General features: G+C 44.2%; 1 protein-coding gene across 5 annotated transcripts in view; it reads right to left on the reverse strand.

Moving 5' to 3' along the window:
• Positions 1–18,826, reverse strand: part of LOC110527477 (cullin-9) — a 67,094-nt gene extending 48,268 nt beyond the window's left edge. For 2 of the 5 annotated variants that reach the window (XM_021608776.2, XM_021608765.2), the window contains exons 1-14: positions 18,494–18,825; positions 16,890–17,546; positions 11,477–11,631; positions 10,479–11,066; positions 10,136–10,316; positions 9,783–9,973; positions 9,241–9,631; positions 8,746–8,938; positions 8,438–8,639; positions 8,072–8,265; positions 7,756–7,952; positions 5,749–5,986; positions 1,991–2,096; positions 1,506–1,733 (exon numbers count right to left, since the gene is read on the reverse strand). In XM_021608776.2, the coding sequence (XP_021464451.2) occupies positions 1,506–1,733; positions 1,991–2,096; positions 5,749–5,986; positions 7,756–7,952; positions 8,072–8,265; positions 8,438–8,639; positions 8,746–8,938; positions 9,241–9,631; positions 9,783–9,973; positions 10,136–10,316; positions 10,479–11,066; positions 11,477–11,631; positions 16,890–17,541 (3,516 nt within the window). In that variant the 5' untranslated portion in view covers positions 17,542–17,546; positions 18,494–18,825. Of the gene's footprint in view, positions 1–1,505; positions 1,734–1,990; positions 2,097–5,748; positions 5,987–7,755; positions 7,953–8,071; positions 8,266–8,437; positions 8,640–8,745; positions 8,939–9,240; positions 9,632–9,782; positions 9,974–10,135; positions 10,317–10,478; positions 11,067–11,476; positions 11,632–16,889; positions 17,547–18,493 lie in introns of all 5 variants that reach the window. The other 3 variants (XM_021608792.2, XM_021608783.2, XM_021608803.2) reach the window with 3 other exon arrangements.
• Between the last annotated feature and the right edge of the window lie 2,719 nt (positions 18,827–21,545).

Genomic DNA, 21,545 nt, shown 5'->3' on the forward strand with positions numbered 1-21,545 from the left:
GCTAGGTGACCTAAACTGGAAATTATCAATGAACCTTCCAAGTACCACCCCAAAGCCGTAAACACTGGCACCCTCATAGATATCATCCTAACCAACTTGCCCTCTAAATACACCTCTGATGTTTTCAACCAAGATCTCAGCGTTCACTGCCTCATTGCCTGCATCCGTAATGGGTCAGCGGCCAAAAGACCTCCACTCATCACTGTCAAATGCTCCCTGAAACACTTCAGCGAGCAGGCCTTTCTAATCGACCTGGCCGGGGTATCCTGGAAGGATATTGACCTCATCCCGTCAGTAGAGGATGCCTGGGTTTTTTTTTTTTAATGCCTTCCTCACCATCTTAAATAAGCATACCCCTTTCAAGAAATTTAGAACCAGGAACAGATATAGCCCTTGGTTCTCTCCAGACCTGAATGCCCTTAACCAACACAAAAACATCCTATGGCATTCTGCATTAGCATCGAACAGCCCCTATGATATGCAACTTTTCATGGAAGCTAGAAACCAATATACACAGGCAGTTAGAAAAGCCAAGACTAACTTTTTTAAGCAGAAATTTGCTTCCTGCAACACAAACTCAAAAAGGTTCTGGGACACTAAAGTCTATGGAGAATAAATACACCTCCTCCCAGCTGCCCACTGCACTGAGGATAGGAAACACTGTCACCAATGATAAATCCACTATATAATTGAGAATTTCAATAAGCATTTTTCTACAGCTGGCCATGCTTTCCACCTGGCTACCCCTACCCCGGTCAAAAGCACTACACACCCCACAACAACTCGCACAAGCATTCCCCATTTCTCCTTCTCCCAAATCCAGTCAGCTGATGTTCTGAAAGAGCTGCAAAATCTGGACCCCTACAAATCAGCCGGGCTAGACAATCTGGACCCTTTCTTTCTAAAAATTATCTGCAGAAATTGTTGCCACCCCTATTACTAGCCTGTTCAACCTCTCTTTCGTGTCATCTGAGGTCCCAAAGATTAACAAGAAATTTGTGGAGTGGTTGAAAAACGAGTTTAATGACTCCAACCTAAGTGTATGTAAACTTCCGACATCAACTGTACCATGGGCCTACATCCCAAATTGTGTTTTTTGGTTATATGGTTCATAAGATTTTTAAAGTATTTTTTTGCACATTTTAGCATGCTATCACGTCTTGCAAATGTCAAAGATGGAGGGAAATCTATACTAATGGACCTTATGGGTCCTTGAGGCAAATTTGACAACTAAACACACCGATTCAAGTCACTAGGTCAAACGGGGTGGCGGATATGATGATTTAAGTGAATGATCATGACAGCGCCACCTATAGTGAATTGATGCCATTCTTTTTAACAAAGTTACTCAAAAGTTACCAATCTATGCTTGAGTTATTTGACCATGTCAAGGTAATTATTTTATTTTTAATTAAAGAACAATAGGTTTAGCTGTGGAAAAAAACAAACAATGTGGAGTTAAAATATAACTGCTGAATAGTTAGATAGTAGCACTTGTACTAAACCTGTATGCAACCAGCCAGAACACTGGTGGTCATTTTCTTGTAGAGATTGGCGTACTTATCACAGTCTGTGATTAAGTCCCGCAGCTCTGTGACCATAAGCAGGTTGACACTGTGCTTGTCCAGCGCCTTGACCAGGGCTTCCTTTGTACCCAGACGACACATCACCACGGCATAGTCTTTGTTCAGAGAGGCCAGGCGATACAGGAAGCGGATGAGCTGCTGGACAACCTAGGGGAAAAAAAGAGAGAAAAAAACTTGTGTCATGACCATTAGCTAAAATAGAAACACAGGATTATAGCTATGCGTTTATAATCATGGAGGATCCACAGGAGGCTGGTGAGGGCAGGTCAAAATAATGGCTGGAATGGATTGAAATCAAACACATTGAAACCATATGTTTGATACCATTCCATTTGAGTCATTACCATGAGCCAGTCCTCCCCAATTAAGGTGCCATCAGCCACATGTGGGAAGATCTTTCTTACCTCACGGTCATTGATGAATGTGGTCATAGAAGACAAGCATGGTTCTATGCTCTCATGCCATGGAAGCAGATCCTCCTGGTAATTGTCCAAGACCTTGTTCAATATTCTACAGGAGATAATATAAAAACAGTCACAACTGTAACCACCTGACACAATACATGCATTGCATATATACAGTGCCATTCGGAAAGTATTCAGACCCCTTGAGTTTTTCCACATTTTGTTATGTTACAGCATTATTCTAAATTTGATTAAATAAAATAATTTCCTCAGCAATCTACACACAATAACAAAGCAAAAACAGGTTGACATTTTTGCAAATGTAATTTTTTGCTTATTTACATAAGTATTCAGCCCCTTTGCTATGAGACTCGAAATTGAGCTCAGGTGTATCCTGTTTCCATTGATCATCCTTCAGATGTTTCTACAACTAGATTGGAGTCCACCTGTGGTAAATCAATTGACTGGACATGATTTGGAAAAGCACACACCGGTCTATAAAAATGTCCCACAGTTGACAGTGCATATTAGAGCAAAAACCAAGCCATGAGGTCAAAGGAATTGTCCATAGAGCTACAAGACAGGATTTTGTCAGGGCACAGATCTGGGGAAGGGTACCAAAAAAATGTCTACAGCATTGAAGGTCCCTAAAAAAAACAGTGGCCTCCATCATTCTTAAAATGGAAGTAGTCAAACTGGAAGTCAGTCAAACTGAGCAATCAGGGGTTTAGGGCCTTTGGTCAGGGAGGTGACAAAAAAAACCTGATGGTCACTCTGACAGAGCTCTAGAATTCCTCTGTGGAGAGTGGAGAACCTTCCTGAAGGACAACCATCTCTGCAGCACACCACCAATCAGGACTTTATGGTAGAGTGGCCAGCCAGAAGTGACTCCTCAGTGACATGACAACCCGCTTAGAGTTAAAGACTCGCAGACCATGAGAAACAAGATTCTCTGGTCTGACGAAATCAAGATTGAACTCTTTGGCCTGAACGCCAAAGTCACGTCTGGAGGAAACCCTCCACCATCCTTACGGTGAAGCATGGCGGTGGCAGCATCATGCTGTGGGGATGTTTTCAGAGGCAGGGACTAGGAGACTAGTCAGGATTGTGGCAAAGATGAACAGAGCAAAGTACAGAGAGATCCTTTATGAAAACCTGCTCCAGAGCCCTCAGGACCTCAGACTGGGGGGAAGGTTCACCTTTCAACAGGAAGACAACCCTAAGCACACAGCCAACAACGCAGGAATGGTTTCGGGACAAGCGTCCGAATGTCCTTGAGTGGCCCAGCCAGAGCCCGGACTTGAACCCGATCTAACATCTATGGAAAGACCGAAAAATAGCTGTGCAGTAATGCTCCCAATTCAACCTGACAGAGCTTGAGGATCTGCAGAGAAGAATGGGAGAAACTACCCAAATACAGGTGTGCCAAGCTTGTAGTGTCATACCTAAGACTCGAGGCTGTAATCACTGCGTCAACAAAGTACTGAGTAAAGGGTAAAGTACTGAGTAAATAGTTATTTAAATATGATTTTTTTATTACATTTGCAAACATTTCTGAAAACCTGTTTTTGCTTTGTCAGTGTGTGTAGATTGAGGATTCATTTTTTAAAATCCATTTTCGAATAAGGCTGTAAGGTAACAAAATGTGGAAAAGGGGTCTGAATACTTTCCATAGGCACAGTACATAACCTACGGCCCTTTGGGGTTCATTACACAGTATTGATGACAGGATCTAGGCACTGACATGGCATTCCAACAAGTAAACCCTGTAGTTAGTGTTTTGTCACAATACCAGATATTTTACATCGATACTCGATACCGAAACTATACTATGGAGAGAAAAAAAATAAGAAAGCGTTGTACTTAGTCACAGAATAACCACTGGGCTTTAGTTTTTTTAAACATTGAACAATAGTTTGATTACTGGTAGAGCAAATAAAATATAATTTTTTATTCTATACTGAACAAAAATAAAACGCTACATGCAACAATTTCAAAGATTTGACTAAATTACAGTACATAAGTAAATCAGTCAATTGAAATAAATTCATTAGGCACTAATCTATGGATTTTACATGACTAGGCAGGGGCACAGCCAAGGGTAGGGATCCAGGCACAGCCAAGGGTAGGGATCCAGGCCCAGCCAATAAGAATGAGTTTGCCACAAAAGGGCTTTATTACAGACATTAATACTCCTCAGAACTCCGCCCCCTCAGACAATCCCACAGGTGTAGAAGTTGGATGTCAAGGTCCTGGGCTGGCATGGGTACACGTGGTCTGTGGGTGAGAGGCCGGTTGGACGTACTGCCAAATTCTCTAAAGCGACGTTACGGTAGAGAAATCAATGTTCAATTCTCTGTCAACAGCTCTGGTGGACATTCCTGCAGTCTGCATGCCAATTGCACGCTTCCTCAAAACTTGAGACATCTGTGGCATTATGTTCTGTGACAAAACTGCACATTTTAAAGTGGCCTTTTATTGTCCCCAGGACAAGGTGCACCTGTGTAATGATCATGCTTGTTTAATCAGCTTCTTGATATGCCACACCTGTAAAGTAGATGGATTATCTTAGCAAAGGGGAAATGCTCACTAACAGGGAAATAAAGACATTTGTGCTGGAAATTTGAAAGAAATAAGCTTTCTGTGCATAATAAAATGTACAGGACTTTTTTTCACCTCATGAAACCAACACTTTACAAGTTGCGATTATACTTTTGTCCAGTGTATACTCAATTTCTTTCAAAAATAAAACACCATATTAAAGAACAGAAGAATACCTTCAATTTCCTTACGCAAAACCATAGAGACTCAGAGCAGACAATACACAATTTTACAATTTCATCTAAACTTTTAAAAATGTAATTTGATACATGTCAGGGTTAATTTGCTCATCTATGGCCATAATATTGGGTCAAATGACAGACCTATGATTCATTATAGCTAAATAATTTAATGAATTAAATAGTTAAGTTTCAAAATGACAAAAACACAAGCTAACTTCTGAAGCTTGTATATTGCAAGTCTACACACCATAGAAATACAATAGATTTCACACAGCGTACTACAGTTCCCAGATTGCATTTCACTTCCCAGGGTGCATTGTACCCCCCAGGGCTGTTAACTGGCTAGTGGCTACTGCTAGTAACAAGCCCAGAAACTCTAAGTAGTGTAAATATATTGCTGTCAAGCTATGAGCACATTTCACATTACATTTGGGTTGTGTGATCATATTATAATGTTAACATGAATGTCTTGTTGAATACATGTTCATGTCAATGTCACTCCAAAAAAATCTAATTTCGTAGAATAAGGACAACGTTACAATGCAAATGTTATCTGTAAAATAGTTTTTTTATGTCGTTTTGGAAATAAAGCTCCCTTGTACTGCACTGATTTGTAACACCTTTTGCTTAGTTGTTCTGGTGGGCTGTCTCATCTGCTCTGTAATCAAAGCATTCAAATAGTTACGTGCTGCAGCCAATTTTGTCAACAAGCTACAGGTGTGGAGGTACTATGTTTTCGTTTGAAGAAGCCATGCTGTCGGCATTCTCTCTCCTCAAAAGTGTCTCGCACCGAGTCTTCTGCATGCGCAAGCATCCTGGCTAGCTTATTCTGCTCCCTTAAGAAGATCCAGACAAATTACTAGATAGACTCAATCCGTATATGATGTGAGACACACTTTACAGAAGTATCGAAAGTAACAAATTCTAGTACCGAACCATTTTTCATGTTACAGTTTTGAAAAAGCGCCGTCTCACCTGAGGATGGAGAGCTGTGTGGCCCGGTCAGCCCGGTGCTGGTCCATGAGGCGCACCAGGTCCTGGTAGGTCTCTCGGCTACGGGTCACCTGGTTGCACTCCTCCTCTAGCTGGGAGGAGTTGTCACAGAGCAGCTGCTCCAGGGTCAGGATCACCTCCTTGTTGGCTGTCATCTCTTTCAGGCTCACCACCAGCATCTTTAGCTCCGCATCCTTGAAGTCCAACTCCTCCATCAACTCTGAGGGGACATATTCGGAACAGAACTTACTTAATCCTCTTTGTCCAGGGTTGTGCATAGAAAAGTACTGGGCGGCCCAGTTTTTATGGGCCACAAATAACTTATGACAATTGAAAATAATGGAAAAACATTCAGTGTAAACTTAAAGTAAGAATGACACAAATATTAATTTCCACAAAGTCTGCTGCCTCAGTTTGTATGATAGCAATTTGCATATATTCCAGAATGTTATGAAGAGTTATCAGATTAATTTAAATTAATTGCAAAGTCCCTCTTTGCCATGCAAATGAACTGAATCCCCAAAAAACAGTTCCACTGAATTTCAGCCCTGCCACAAAAGGACCAGCTGACATCATGTCAGTGATTCTCTCGTTAACACAGGTGTGAGTGTTGACGAGGACAAGGCTGGAGATCACTCTGTCACGCTGATTGAGTTTGAATAACAGACTGGAAGCTTCAAAAGTAGGGTGGTGCCTTTGGTCATTAATATGATCGAATCCGGAAACTATCATTTCGAAAACAAAACGTTTATTATTTCAGTGAAATACGGAACCGTTCGGTATTTTATCAAACGGGTGGCATCCCTAAGTCTAAATATCCTTGTTACATTGCACAACCTTCAATGTATGTCATAATTACGTAAAATTCTGGCAAATTAGTTCGCAGTGAGCCAGGCAGCCCAAACTGTTGCATATACCCTGCCTCTGCGTGCAATGAACACAAGAGAAATGACACAATTTCACCTGGTTAATATTGCCTACTAAACTGGATTAGTAGTTATAACTAGGTATTATGATTTATTGTTTTTTATAATATAAGTTTAATGCTAGCTAGCTATTTACCTTGGCTTCTACTGCATTCGCGTAACAGGCAGGCTACTCGTGGAGTGCAATGGTTAGAGCGTTGGACTAGTTAACTGTGCGGTTGCAAGATTGGACCCCTGAGCTAACAAGGTGAAAATCTGTCGTTCTGCCCCTGAACAAGGCAGTTAACCCACAGTTCCTAGGCCGTCATTGAAAATAAGAATATGTGTTCTTAACTGACTTGCCTAGTTAACTAAAAGGTATACAAAAAAATAATAATCGGAGCCCAAAAATACAGATTTCCGATTGTTATGAGAACTTGAAATCGGCCCTAATTAATCGGCCATTCCGATTAATCGGTCAACCTCTAATCTGCACGCACAGTGAGGCAAAGACTTTTGGAGGATGGTCTGGTGTCAAAAAGGGAAGCAAAGAAGCCACTTCTCTCCAGGAAAATCACCAAAATAAAAGCTAGACAGTCAGGGAAAATCCCAAATTGTAGTATTTTTGTCATGGCATGGGGCCCCTTTGATTTTGCTTTAATGTTTGAGTCACTCTGATAGCCATGGCAAAAAGTGTAGAATTGCAGAAAATTTGCTTTAAAACTGCACATTTTCCTCTCAGCTTCATGGCAAGGTGTAGAATTGCATGAAATTGGCTTTAAAACAGCAAAATTGTATTACTGTGGCCAACAGGAGAGCCTCTAAAATGGCCATGCCCCCACCACAACCAAACCTAAACCCAATTTTGATCCCGAAAAAACCCTGTTGTCCACATTGGAACATAAGCCCATAAGAAAGGGATGTCATATTTTCTTTGTTATTTATTGTTAGAAGGAACTATCATAGTAATACAAGAGGCGTGGCAGAAAATGCTCATGTGCAACTAGCCAGCTAGGAACGCCTATACATAACCTTAACTCAGCACTTATTGATGAGTGTGTTCAGATGAGCAGTGAAATCGCACCTTTTTTCTCCAGCTTGTGGTCCATGGAGATGTGGTTGAGGGCGATGATGGCCAGCCATTTCTCTGGCCGCGACGCCGCGAGGCACTTCTTGAGCACGGTGCTGACATCACAGGCCACCAGCTGCTCCGCCAGGCTCTTACTACTAGAGATCAGCATGATGATCACCAACAGACCGTTCCTTACCGACAACATACACCTGGTAGGAGAGAGAGAGCAGATATCCCTTAGCCTCTACTGTAACAAAAGCAGTCTCATTATAGGAGTTGGGCATGTTAACATTCCCTTTGAGAGCCGGTCGAGGTGCAAATTACATACTCAGGTGTGTTGAGCATCAGTTCAATGGCAGCAGGGATGGCAGCCAGCAGTCCCTTGGAGCCCTCGGGGGTGGCAGAGCCAATACTGGCAAAGACTCCGAGCATCATGGGTGTGGCAGACTCAGAAAGAGGAAGACAGCAGCTGCTCATGCTGCTAAGGTTATACTTACTGGCGCCTGTGACGACCATCAGAGTCTAGAGCGGAGGGAAGAAATCAATCGTGGACAGAAACATGATAGAAAGCTTCTCCTTTACAGCTATATAGTTCTCATTACTTGTCATCCCCTAAAACTGCGTAAGAAATCTAGCTAGATTACATAACTGGCGGGAGTAAAAACAACTCACAACAAAGTGATTGGGAACTCACCGCCAGGGCAACTTGCTGGATCTGTGGAACAGTGGGGTATTCCTGCATACAAGAGAGGATGGCTTTGACGCCCCCCTCCGTGGCAAAGGAGACCCTCCACTCGTACTTGACCATGAGGGTGCGGGTGAGACGCAGGGTGCTGACCACATTCTCCTTGGGCTGCCCAGACAGCATGTCGACCACAAGCTTCAGGACTTTATCCCTGTGGGGAGGGAGGGGGGGCAGAGAAAAGTCAAAGATTGTGTTGGGAGGACACAAATGTCAAATGTGACCCTATAAGAGAGGAGGTGTGCAGGCAGCAGCCTTACCGGATGGTCTGGACAGCGTCTGTCCTGAGGGTGCTCCTTTCCTGAGGCCCCTCGTCCTCTAGGACCTTGGTGATAAACTTGATCCCAGCCAGCTGCTGGACTGGATCTGAGCCACTCTTCTTCATGATGTCCACCACCTCCCCAAGCTTCTCCAGGGCTGTCTTCTTGCCCTGCACCTTGGAGTTGTTGAACACTGGTGGGGAAAACACAAGGCAAAGCATGTTAGAGTAAGAATGGCTGTCATGAAGTAAATCATCCTGTATCCTGGGGTGTATTCATTAGGAACCAAACGGAAGCAAATGGACTGAAATTGGGAGGGATCTACCTGAATTTGTCAAATAAACACTCGTTTTCATTTTCACATTGCAAAATGTTTTGCTACAACAACAAAAATGGTTTCACTTGTCTTTCAATGGAAAAAAGGTGTTGGCTACAGCTGGAGGTAGTTTTCCAACTGAAAAAACAAACAAAGCTCAAAAACACTGACTGCCACACCTTTCATCTTCTCCTCCAGGTCTTCTGAGTAGTTAGACTCTTCCATGGGCAATTCAGACTCGGTGTCAGAGATATAGTCTGTAGGACTCTCCTTCTTAGGCTTCTTAGAAAATGAGCCCATGACAGAGGAGGAGGAAGCAGTGCCAGCAGATGAAGAGGTGCCCTGTCCTCCTCCCAGGCCAGAAGAGCCCGGGCAGCCGTCGGGCAGCAGCTCGTCATCCTCCAGGCCTCCCCCACCGCGCCGCATGTAGTGTTTAGAGAAGGAGTGGGAGCAGAGCAGGTCCCACAGACACGAGTTCTGCAGGGTCTGCTTCAGGTAGTGGAGCAACTTACGGGCCACCTCGCCTGGCACCGACAGCCGGATAAGAGTGGCCTCATCTGTGTCTGACATCTGACAAAGCAGAGAGAAGCAAGTCAAAAAACATTACATCTACGGTCAACTTGCATGGGGGCTGAGAGTCATGAAAAGAACAGGAAGAATGATTAGATTAGAGAGTGAGGGATTTGAAGCCAGAGGGGAGGATGGCGTGATGGACACTTGCCTGTTCATCGAGGCTCTGACGTAGGATGTTGTTGATCTCCTGCTGTTGCTTTGGTTCCAGCTTCTTGATGAAGAAGAGCACTTCCCACCACTCAGCCCGGCTCAGGGTGGCGCCATCAGCATGCAGCCCCTCAGCCAGGTAAGGCAACGAGTACAGCCCACCAGGAGGCTTGGAGAAGAATGTCTGACTCACTACATACAAGGGAGCACAACACCAACAATATTAGACAGTTACTAATAAAACAATATTTGGGCATTTTGTTGAGTTTACAGAATAACCTGCAAGTGCATTAGGGCTCAAAGTTCATGTACCTTGATGCTTTCGGAGCCACGCTATTGTTGAAAGTCACTTACTTAAGTGCGAGTCTGTGGGTGCAGGTGACCCCCTCTTACCAGCCGTTAGCTTGATGGTCTCAGTCAGGGAGGAGACCTTCTCCTGGACGTCTTTCTCACCCTGTCCACTGGTGCCCGCGGCCATGATCTCAACCATGTGCCAGTGCACCCAGTAGGTCCGAGATAGGGAGTTCCAGTACACCTGTGCCCACAAAAAGAAGCAGACCGCAATAAGCCAATCACATTGAAGCAAATGTGAGCTTCTATTGTTAATAAACGTTTTTGTAACTCCGTCATCACTCTAAACCCTTAATCAGATCTCAGGAGCCAGCTGTGTGCTGATACCAGGTGTGATGTTTTGTACCTGCACTGGTGGCGAGCCATCGTTACTGTAGCGGAAGTCCCCCTCATCACCTGCGCTGACTTCCTCATAGTCCTCCAGCATACGGACCAACATGCCGCTCTTCAGGTTGTCCTGCACGTATTCCACGTAAGCAGAGCGGCTGGCAAAGTCTGTGCGTGTCCTGAAGCCGCTGCCGGTCTTCTTCTTGGGTGGTGTTGTGGCTGCCATGCTTGAGGTGGTAAAGACAGGAAAGGCAGAGGCAGAGAAGCGGGGCTGGAATATGGAGCGCAGCATGCGGCGGGGCGGCACGTCCTCCTGGTCCTCCCCGCAGGCCCTGCTCTGGGCCAGGCTGCTGGACTGTGGCGGTTGCCGGTTGTGGTCCCAGCCCATGACGTGAACCAGCTCAGAGATGAGGTTAGCCATGGCCATGGTGAACTCAAACTCTCGCTGGACACGTAGGTTCTCTGGCTGGTGGCCTGCCCCTGAGGAGGAGCCTGGTGCGTCTTGCCGCTCAGAGCTTGACTCCACCCCTGCCGTGTTGAGCTTGTCCATCAAGGACGTCACACACAGGTACCGCTTCACCAGGGAGAACAGTAGCTTCCCTGGGATCTGGAGCACACGGAAAACGTCACATTCCATCTTAGCAATAGGTAACTTACTGGTTTGCTCTAGGACAGGGTTCTCCAACCCAGTTCCTGGACAGCTACCCTCCAGTTGGTTTTCGCTCCAACTCCAGTTGTAAATAAGCTGATTCAGCTTATCAACCAGATAGTTATTCAAATCAAGTGCGTTAGATTCAGGTTGGAGCGAAAACCTACAGGGCAGTAGCTCTCCAGGAACATGGTTGGAGTGAAAACCTACAGGGCAGTAGCTCTCCAGGAACAGGGTTGGAGTGAAAACCTACAGGGCAGTAGCTCTCCAGGAACAGGGTTGGCGTGCCCTGTTCTAGATGTACATGTAGGAACACATTGGTGAGTAAAAGTACTGTACATAGACATATAATGTGATTTGGTAGCTACCTGAGGGAGGTGGATTCCCTCAAAAGAGATGCCATGCTCCTCAGAGGAGGTGGTCTCTGCAAACAGCTCCAGGAGGGTGTAGCGATTGTCAAAGTCCATGTGCTGCTCAATACCGTCCTGCTGGCTGAGTGACAGGAGCACATAGGCACGGCTCCCTGGGGGAAGACAGAAGCACCATTGTTATTTTATGTGGACACACTCTCCCTCGTGCTCTCTCCCCCTCTGAGCTTTCACTGGTTGGTCTGTCATGACACCTAGTATTAGGGGTGCGAATGTTTAAATAAAATTGGGATCCTTAACGTTAAGAAAACATCACCCCCCCCCACACAATTTAAAATCACAGTGCAGCTGGCTCGCCTGCACTTTTTCGACACTAATGATGCAAGATGTAGAATGTTGCATGTAGAATATCCTAGCCTATTCAATGATGATTGGCCCTGCTTTACTGAAGTTGTGTGACGGCCCTCCCACTTGGTCTGCCGTATTCTTTCTCTTTGCTCGTTTCCCTTATTAGGATGTTCGGCGGTTTGTTTGCTTTGGCACCTTTCAACACATTTATGCACGCAACCACTCACGTACACTACTGATTACACATACCATTGCTAATTGTATTACATTACCTCAGTTAATAAATATATTTTTGTTATTCCTAATCTCCACGTTGTCTCCCTTTTTGTTACAGACTTCGAGCCGGTTTGGGACAGTTGCGAGACATTGCAAGCCAATTAATTGCAAAATACAGCATTCCATTGCGAGATACAGCGTTTGATTGCCGATAGACAGCCCTAGTGCACGGCTCTAACTGTCTGCCTGGTGGCCGGCCTGCTTCTACTGTGCCCCTCCCCTCTCCCTCAGTCCTTTGCTAACTTGCTATGAAAGATATGAGTGTTTGTGTTCTCAAAAGTACAGAACTAAATCAGTCTCCTCCATTCCAAAAATACGGAATCGTAGGAGCCAATTCCTAACAGAAGATGTGTTTTCTTTCAACTAAATATTATCTCACGACCTTCAAAGTACTTTTTTAGGTCTGGTCTGCAGGCAGGTTGCGCGTAGGTAGCTCAAGATTATTTGATTGACAGTTCTGGCCACCTAGTGATGGACGTCGGCCCCGCTTCAGAAGCGGCCTTATTTTACAACCAAGTAAAATGCCCATTCAGTGGCGCTTCAAAACCATCTCCAGAGAAGGTTTCGTGTCGGCATTTAAAAAGCTGTAGTTTCCCCTAGACATAAAAAAACATGCCGTACCCGAGGCACTTTCAAGGGTATATGACTGCAGTAGATAAAACTTATTCACCCAGTTCTAGCGGGTGTTTAAACATTAAGCAAAATTGTCATCTAGTATCTAATGAGGTGGTTACCACTGTCCCAGGAGAGTTGAGATATACCAGAGCTTAATCATCTTAATCACCTGATTAACAATACATTTCAGTGTCACTCAATTTGCACTTACAAGACAACCTAAAATCCTGGCATGGTAATAGTACTTAAAATGATGTGCTTTGTTTTTGCACTCGCACCAAGAAATCCATGTGAACAAATATATTTAAGTGCAGAAGTGTGTGACTAGGATTACAGGCAGCCCAATTATGTTTTCCACTAATTGGTATTTTACCCAATCACATCAGATCTTTTCACATCAAATATTTTTCAGAGCTGACCTTATTGGTCAAAAGACCAATTAGTGAAAACGCAACCTTTGTGACAAAGCAAAGGCCTTTACAACCATATCAGCTCCCATTCACCTCAGAATATGTCAAAAGTATAAGCACAGACAGGGTTCAAGAGATCTCCTGTGTACTCACGCATTTCCTCAACAGGGCTCAGCAATGAAAACAAACATCAGTCAGTGACAGACACTGACGGGAATGCAGAGCTGCCCTTAGCGTCATGTCAAAGGTCTCAGCCCTTCCTGATAGGAGTTACATCGAATAAAATTCCACAAGATTGTGAGCCTCATAGCCTAAGGAGAGGGAATTAAAAATGTACAGAAACCAAGAGGCAATGATATACAAGACAGCAGAGCACACACATTCAGATCTTCATATTTTTTTTAATTTTGGCCTCCCTAGTGGCACAGCGGTCTAAAGGCACTGCATCGCAGTGCTATAGTCATTACTACAGACCTGGGTTCATTCCCAGGTTGTTCCACAACCTGCCATGGCCCCAAAGGATTGCGCACAATTGGCCCGGCATCGTCCGTGTTAGGGGAGGGTTTGGCAGATGGGGCTTTATTTAGCTAATTGCACTCTAGCGACTCCTTGTGGCGGGCCGGTGCCTGCAGCCTGCCTACGGCGCCAGTTGGACGGTGTTTCCTCCAACACATTGGTGCGGCTGGCTTCCGGGTTAAGCTGGCGAGTGTTAAGGAGCGCGGTTAGGCAGGTCATGTTTTGGAGGACGAATGGCTCCACCTTCTCCTCTCCCGAGCTCGTTGGGGAGTTGCAGCGATGAGTCAAGATCAAAAATTGCAGAGAAAAAAAGGGGTTCAAATTGTTTTTTTTTTTTAAATAAAAACATTGTGAGTGGCTTAATAAAGAAAAAGTAGCCTACAATAGCCAAATTCAATGAATGTTCTACTGTTTTCATAAAGCATGTTAGAAAATATACATTTCAGGCCTCCGGAGTGCGCAGTGGTCTAAGGCACTGCATCGCAGTGCTAGCTGTGCCACTAGAGATTCTGGGTTCGAGTCCAGGCTCTATCGCAGCCGGCCACGACCGGGAGACCTAAGGGACGGCATACAATTGGCCCAGCATCGTCCAGGTTAGGGGAGGGTTTGGTCAGCAGGGATGTCCTTGTCCCATCACGCACTAGCGATGCCTGTGGCATTTCTTACATAGCACATATTTCACTTTTACTTTCTTCTCCAACACTTTGTTTTTGCATTATTTAAACCAAATTGAACATGTTTAATTATTTAGTTGAGGCTAAATTGATTTTTTGTTGATGCATTATATTAAGTTAAAATAAGTGTTCATTCAGTATTGTTGTAATTGTCATTGGAGAAGAAAGTAAAAGTGAAATATGTGCTATGTAAGAAAGCTAACGTTTCAGTTCCTTGCTCAGAACATGAGAACATATGAAAGCTGGTGGTTCCTTTTAACATGAGTCTTCAATATTCCCAGGTAAGAAGTTTTAGGTTGTAGTTATTATAGGAATTATAGGACTATTTCTCTCTATACCATTTGTATTTCATTAACCTTTGACTATTGGATGTTCTTATAGGCACTTTAGTATTGCCAGTGTAACAGTATAGCTTCTGTCCCTCTCCTCGCTCCTCCCTGGGCTCGAACCAGCAACACAACGACAACAGCCACCATCGAAGCAGCGTTACCTATGTAGAGCAAGAGGAACAACTACTAGAAGGCTCAGAGCGAGTGACGTTTGAAACGCTATTAGCGCGCACTAACTAGCTAGCCATTTCCCTTCGGTTACACCAGCCTCATCTCGGGAGTTGATAGGCTTGAAGTCATAAACAGCTCAATGCTTGAAGCACAGTGAATAGCTGCTGGCAAAACGCACAAAAGTGCTGTTTGAATGAATACGTACGAGCCTGCTGCTGCATACCACCGCTCAGTCAGACTGCTCGATCAAATTTCAAATCATAGACTTAATTATAACATAATAACACAGAAATACGAGACTTAGGTCATTAATATGGTCGAATGCGGAAACTATCATTTCGAAAACAAAACGTTTATTCTTCCAGTAAAATACGGAACCTTTCCGTATTTTATCTAACGGGTGGCATCCCTAAGTCTAAATATTGCTGTTACATTGTACAGCCTTCAATGTTATGTCATAATTAAGTCAAATTCTCACGAATGCGCACCGTATCGATTATATGCAAAGCAGGACACGCTAGATAAACTAGTAATATCATCAGCCATGTGTAGTTAACTAGTGATCATGATTGATTGTTTTTTTTATAACTTACCTTGGCTTCTTACTGCATTCGCGTAACAGGCAGGCTCCTCGTGGAGTGCAATGAGAGGCAGGTGGTTCGAGCGTTGGACAAGTTAACTGTAAGGTTGCAAGATTGAATCCCCGAGCTGACATGGTACAAATCTGTCATTCTGCCCCTGAACAAGGCAGTTAACCCACTGTTCCTAGGCCGTCATTGACAATAAGAATGTGTTCTTAACTGACTTGCCTAGTTAAATAAAAGTGTAAAAGAATATATATACATGGCTTTTTTAAATTATTATTATTATTATTATTTTTTTTTAATCGGCCAAATCGGTATCCAAAAATACAGATTTCCGATTGTTATGAAATTGGCCCTAATTAAATCGGTCATTCCGATTAATCAGTTAACTGCTACTCACTACACAGGTTCCCATAGTTAGGTGGAGGATGATGTGCGTTGTCATAAATCTTGCCCTTGGAGGCAGAACTGAGCAATTTCCGCTAGATGGGCAAGCTGCAGAGTCAAATTTGGCTATATTGTAAAAATTCAGGAAAACCAAAACAAGCTTTTTGGTCTGAATTTAAGGTTAGGCATTAGGGTTAGCAGTGTGGTTAGGGTTAAGTTTAGCTTTAAAATAAGATTTTATGACATAGTGGCTGTGCCAGCTAGTGACTATCCTGCAGAGCTGCATCCAGGGCAAGATTCATGACAATAAATGCCAACCTGCTAATTAGGCTTACCATTGCCCACAGACTCTCAATTTCAAAATTAAAATGGGAAGTATTGTCAGTCAATGACAATAGAAAAAATGCTAGGGAAACTAAAACTAAAGGAGAGATTAATCAGTGGCTAAATCAAGAATTTAAGCCTTTTTTGGGCAAATAAAGCTACGAGTCATGCAGAAATACCATTATTCAGGTCAATGATGCTTACAGACGAATATTACACATACGTAGTGACTGATTTACCTAATAGGGGTCTGTGTTTTACATTGCAGCACATGCTCAGTCATCCAATAAACAACCACACTCAACAAACTGTGTAACCGAAAACAAACTGTGTCCTGCACTATAAACGTGTTTTGTATAGTAAGGGGAGTGGAACTCCAGGCAGATGGGTCATGTTTCACACCAACACACCAAAAACATCAGGTATCATAGCCTAACTCATAAACAGACTACAGGACCAGTGTGCAGATGTAAAACAGACAGGGGCCAAGTCCTCACATTTTAAGTAGACTACACAAAACATTTCCCCTTACTTTTCACAATAAAGAAATATTAATAGTGGTAAAGGACAGTCTAAGTGAAAGCAAAAGGGCAGAAACACTGCCTAGCCTACTAGTAAGCCTGCTTTTTCTGTCTTGTCAGTTAAGATCAGTGGTCTATATAGAAAGGAAGGTGATAAGTATAGAATGTATTACCACCATGCCTCAGTCTCTCTACTCATTTCCAATATGGCTGACACTGGGACAGTGTAAGAATGAAATTATCAAAGCCCCACCATACCTGCGTCATGAGAGGCCAGAGCCCGGAGCATCTTCCCAGCACTTCTGCGGGTTTGTTGCTCCTTGTTGCAGAGCAGCTCCATGAGCAGGTCCAGGGCACCCGTCTCCTTGAAGACACCCACCAGTGAGCCGATGCTGGCGTAGGCACTCAGCACATGGATGGTGTGTGTGATGCTGATGGCAAAGTCGCTCTTCTTGGTCATCTGCTTGCGGGCCCTCCTGACCAAGTTCTTGACATCGTCCTTCATGTCAGAGAGCTCCACCTCATCAAAGGTGACATCATTAGGGAAATCTCCACCGGGCCTCTCCTCTGCCTCCTGGAGGGGCCGCTGGGCATCTGCCTTGCGCTTGCCCAGCAGCGTGGGGCAGTTGGCGTAGACGTCCTCCATTGACATCCACATCAGGATGTTCTCCGTTTTGCTCTCGCCTGAGTTTGAACCGCCCACCCCTGAACTGCTTCCCACTTCTCCTCCTGTCTCATTGCTCCCTCCACCTGAGCCACTACCGTCATCTATGGCCAGCAGGCACCAGCGGATCAGGTACTCTGTCTGGCCATCATGAGTCCGCCGCTGCCGGATCAACTCCTCTGGGTAGGCCTGTAGCTTCGGGCCCAGCTGGACAAGCAGGTTTCCATTGCGGCGTTCGCCTAACATGATCGCTGTAAGGAAAAAAATTAAGAATGAATGACTAATATCAATACTTGTGGTGATACTTTGACCATATAAGATCAAATTAAAATAACACTGTTGGACAACTTGTAGCCAGGCTGTATCTTGTTAGCTGTGCACCTCTATGGAAATTAAAGCGAGATACTGGATCAGTGAGGTATAACAAAAACTACTGGATGGGCAAATCAGCCAATGAATGAAGACTTGGCTTGGCTGTTGACATATAATAAAGCTATTGGTGAATGGCAAATATAGCTAACGTTCGCTAGTTTGCAATACATATCCAGAAACTTTAGTTTCCTTTTCATTATGACCGATTTGAATATACATTTTTCGAGAAAAAAAGGTACCTTATCAACACATATGTAGCTAGCTACTATAGTTAACTAAATAACGGCAGTAATTTGCATAAGAGATTGAGTAGCAGTTAGCTAAGCTATTATACAGCAGTTGCAAATTCTAACGACGGTCGGTAAACGCTGGCTGCTGCTATAGCGTTTGTTAGCTAGTAACGTTAACTTAATTACATTTTATCCATTTTGACTATCAAAGCCCTCTTCAAACATCTGATTGTATCAGCTGGGACGTTAACGTTAGTCAGCTCCACTTTTTAACACTAGCGAACGTTATCGTCCTATTTACTATGAAAAAGGTGTGGCTGCCAATGTCGCTGAATAACTCCAACAAGTTTACACTACAGACTGCCTCATCAGCAGGGGCCCTTTTTGACAAGGCAACACTGCCTCAAATTATTAAAGCTACATTACCTAGCTAGCTTGCTAACGCCTGACTCTGTTTCTAACGTTAGCAAGAAGATTTTACTAGCTACCAGTAACTAACATTAGCTACACTTTTTTGTATATGTAATTTGCGGGTAATAACTGAACTAGAGCGGCCTAATAACACCAACATAGCAGGGGATCGATAACTCGTTTACCTCCAGTGTTACAGGGTTTCCCCTTCACTTCTTCCCCGTTCTTCTGTCGATGGAGCTTTCTTCTCCGTTTTAATGTATCGTTTCCCAGCCTGGAAAAAGTTGGTAGGCAGCGTTTGATACTACGGGGCACACCGCACGGTGACAGCAACGTATGGTTTAGAAACTGAGGTGACGGGTAGGAATTTCCCTGTGAAACGAACGGTTGTTACTAGTTACCACAGCCACAAAGTCATATCGTGGCTATATCGTGAAAGAAAAAAAAAACAAAAAATAGCCTTTTGGTCTTAATTTAAGGTTATGGTTAGGCATAAGGTTAGTAGTGTGGTTAGGTTTAAAACCAGATCACATTTTAGACCACATTTTAGAAATGGGCGGGGTTTATAACTTTGTGGCTGTAATAACTAGTGACGACCGAATGAAACCGCTTCACTTCCGCTTAACTTTCATATCATGTCCCCTAATGTCAAAGAGGAAGCGGAGAAGCGAGAGGTTTTACTCCAACCAAAATATGTCCACCAAAATAAGCCCACGAAGTGAGTCATTTTTGTATGGAGGCCAATGAGAGAGTGTCGAATTTGGTCAACAAAAATGTAGTTGGTAATTTTCTATTATTTCATTGAATAGAAATGTCGTAATGGCTAGGTTGTTACCAATACACTGATATAGTGGCCTCTCGTGTCATTTTGGTAACATTGAAAAAAAAACGACTTTATATCAGAGTTTTGACTCTTTTCATAAACATAGAGGATTCATCATGGATATGACCCGTTTTAGCATGCCCATTGCCAGTGAGGGCTTCCACCATTTTTAAGTAGGCAACTGGGTGGGGATTCCTATGAGTTGGGAGCAATCAGCAAATGAATAAGAAGATAATTTACTAGTTTAGAATTGAGATAGCCTCAATGATGTTGTCCATGCGGTTACAGACGCTATAGTGGCACAGATACAAAGATGAGCCCTCTATCCATCTCTATGGACTATTGTTCAAACGTGTATGTGCCCTCTCATTGGCTAGATTCACAGATAGAACAATGAGACAGATATTTCACCGGATGTATAAATGTGAAGTATCCGGTTGGCATTCCCACTCACTCCTAAATATCATAGTGAGAGGAACCCCAGTGGCCGGCAGTGGGAGAAGATGAAACAAGATGGATTTTGGCCAACATTCTGTTAATTTACTCATCAATGAGACATTTGATCTCAATACAGTTCTGTTCCAAACAGAGTGAACTAAGTTTCGTAGACTTGACCCTTTGCCAAAGTTTTAAGAAACTGTGTTGTTGGGCCTCCCGAGTGGCGCTGCGGACTAAGGTACTACATTGCAGTGCTAGAGGCGTCACTACAGACCCGGGCTCGATCCCAGGCTGTATCACAACCGGCCGTGATCGGGACTCCCATAAGGTGGCGCACAATTGGTCCAGTGTCGTCCGGGTTAGGGGAGGGTTTGGTGGGGGGGGTTTACTTGGCTCATCGCGCTCTAGTGACTCCTTGTGGCGGGTCGAGTGCCTGGAGGCTGACCTCGGCAGTCAGGTGAGGGGTGTTTCCTCTGACACATTGGTGCCGGCTGGCTTCCAGGTTAAGCGGACAGGTGTTAAAAAGCACGGTTTGGCGGGTCATGTTTTGGAGGATGCATGACTCGACCGGTTGGGGAGCCGGTTGGGGAGTTGCAGCGATGAGATGAGATCAAAATTGGGGAGGAAAAAGGGGGTTTACAATCAGAGCACTGTCAGTTTGGTATTTTATTAGGATCCCCATTAGCTGTTGCAAAGGCACACGTAGCATATATATCAATAGATACACACAAACTTTCTAGGTCAAATAGGGGAGAGGCGTTGTGCCGTGAGGTGTTGCTTTATCTGTTTTTTTTAAACCAGGTTTACTGTTTATTTGAGCAATATGAGATGGAACGGCGTTCCATGTAATAATGGCTCTATATGAAACTGTACGCTTTCTTGAATTTGGGGACTGTGAAAAGACCCCTAGTGGCATGTCTGGTGGGGTAAGTGTGTGTGTCAGAGCTGGGTGTTCTTATAAAAAATAAGTGATGCAGTCAGTCTTTCCTCAACTCTTAGCCAAGAGAGAGACTGGCATGCATAGTATTTATATCATCCCTCTGATTACAATGAACAGCAAGATGTGCCGCTCTGTTCTGGGCCAGCTGCAGCTTAACTAGGTCTTTCCTTGCAGCACTCGACCACACGATTGGACAATAATCAAGATTAGACCAAACTAGAGCCTGCAGAACTTGCTTTTTGGAGTGTGGTGTCTAAAAAGCAGACCATCTCTTTATATCAGACAGACCTCTCCCCATCTTTACAACCATTGAATCTATATGTGTTAACCATGACACCACTGCCCAGCTCCAGGGGTCCCTCACCTCTATGAACTGGGATGCACTCGTGTCTGGTTCCAACAACAATATTGATCAAATGGTTACCACAATAACGGACTATATCAAGTTCTGTATACACTGTGTGATCCCCAAAAAGTCAGGAAGTGTGCAGGCTACTCCGATAAACCATCTCCACAGGCTCATGATGACACAAAGCTAAGTGCAAGGCAGCGGGGCCACACGGGACACCGGGTCGAGTCCTAAAAGCCTGCACTGCTGAGCTCAGCCCCATCCTACACAGACTGTTTGACCTATCACTATCCATTAGCACAAAAACATCTACCATTGTCCCCATTCCCAAAAAGTCTCCTCAGACTGAGTTCAATCATTACCGACCTGTTGTCCTCGCTTCACTGATCATGAAATGCTTGGAAAGACTGGTTCTTAACATCCTACTGCCCACCATTCACTCCTCCCTTGATCCCTACCAGTTTGCTTACAAAGCGGGGGGAGAAACAGATGACGTGGTGGTCTGCATGCTGCACAGGCTCCTGGAACACTTGGAGGGAACAGGGAATTGCGCACACATCTTGTTAGTGGATTTCAGCTCTGTCTTCATCACCATCCAACGCCACACTATAATCCAGAAGCTCAATAACCTGGACATATCTCCCACCATCGACCTCAGGCCGTGAGGATAGATGACACCCTGTCCTC

The sequence above is a fragment of the Oncorhynchus mykiss genome, chromosome 1 (genome assembly GCF_013265735.2).
Source record: "Oncorhynchus mykiss isolate Arlee chromosome 1, USDA_OmykA_1.1, whole genome shotgun sequence".
Lineage (NCBI taxonomy): Eukaryota > Metazoa > Chordata > Actinopteri > Salmoniformes > Salmonidae > Oncorhynchus > Oncorhynchus mykiss.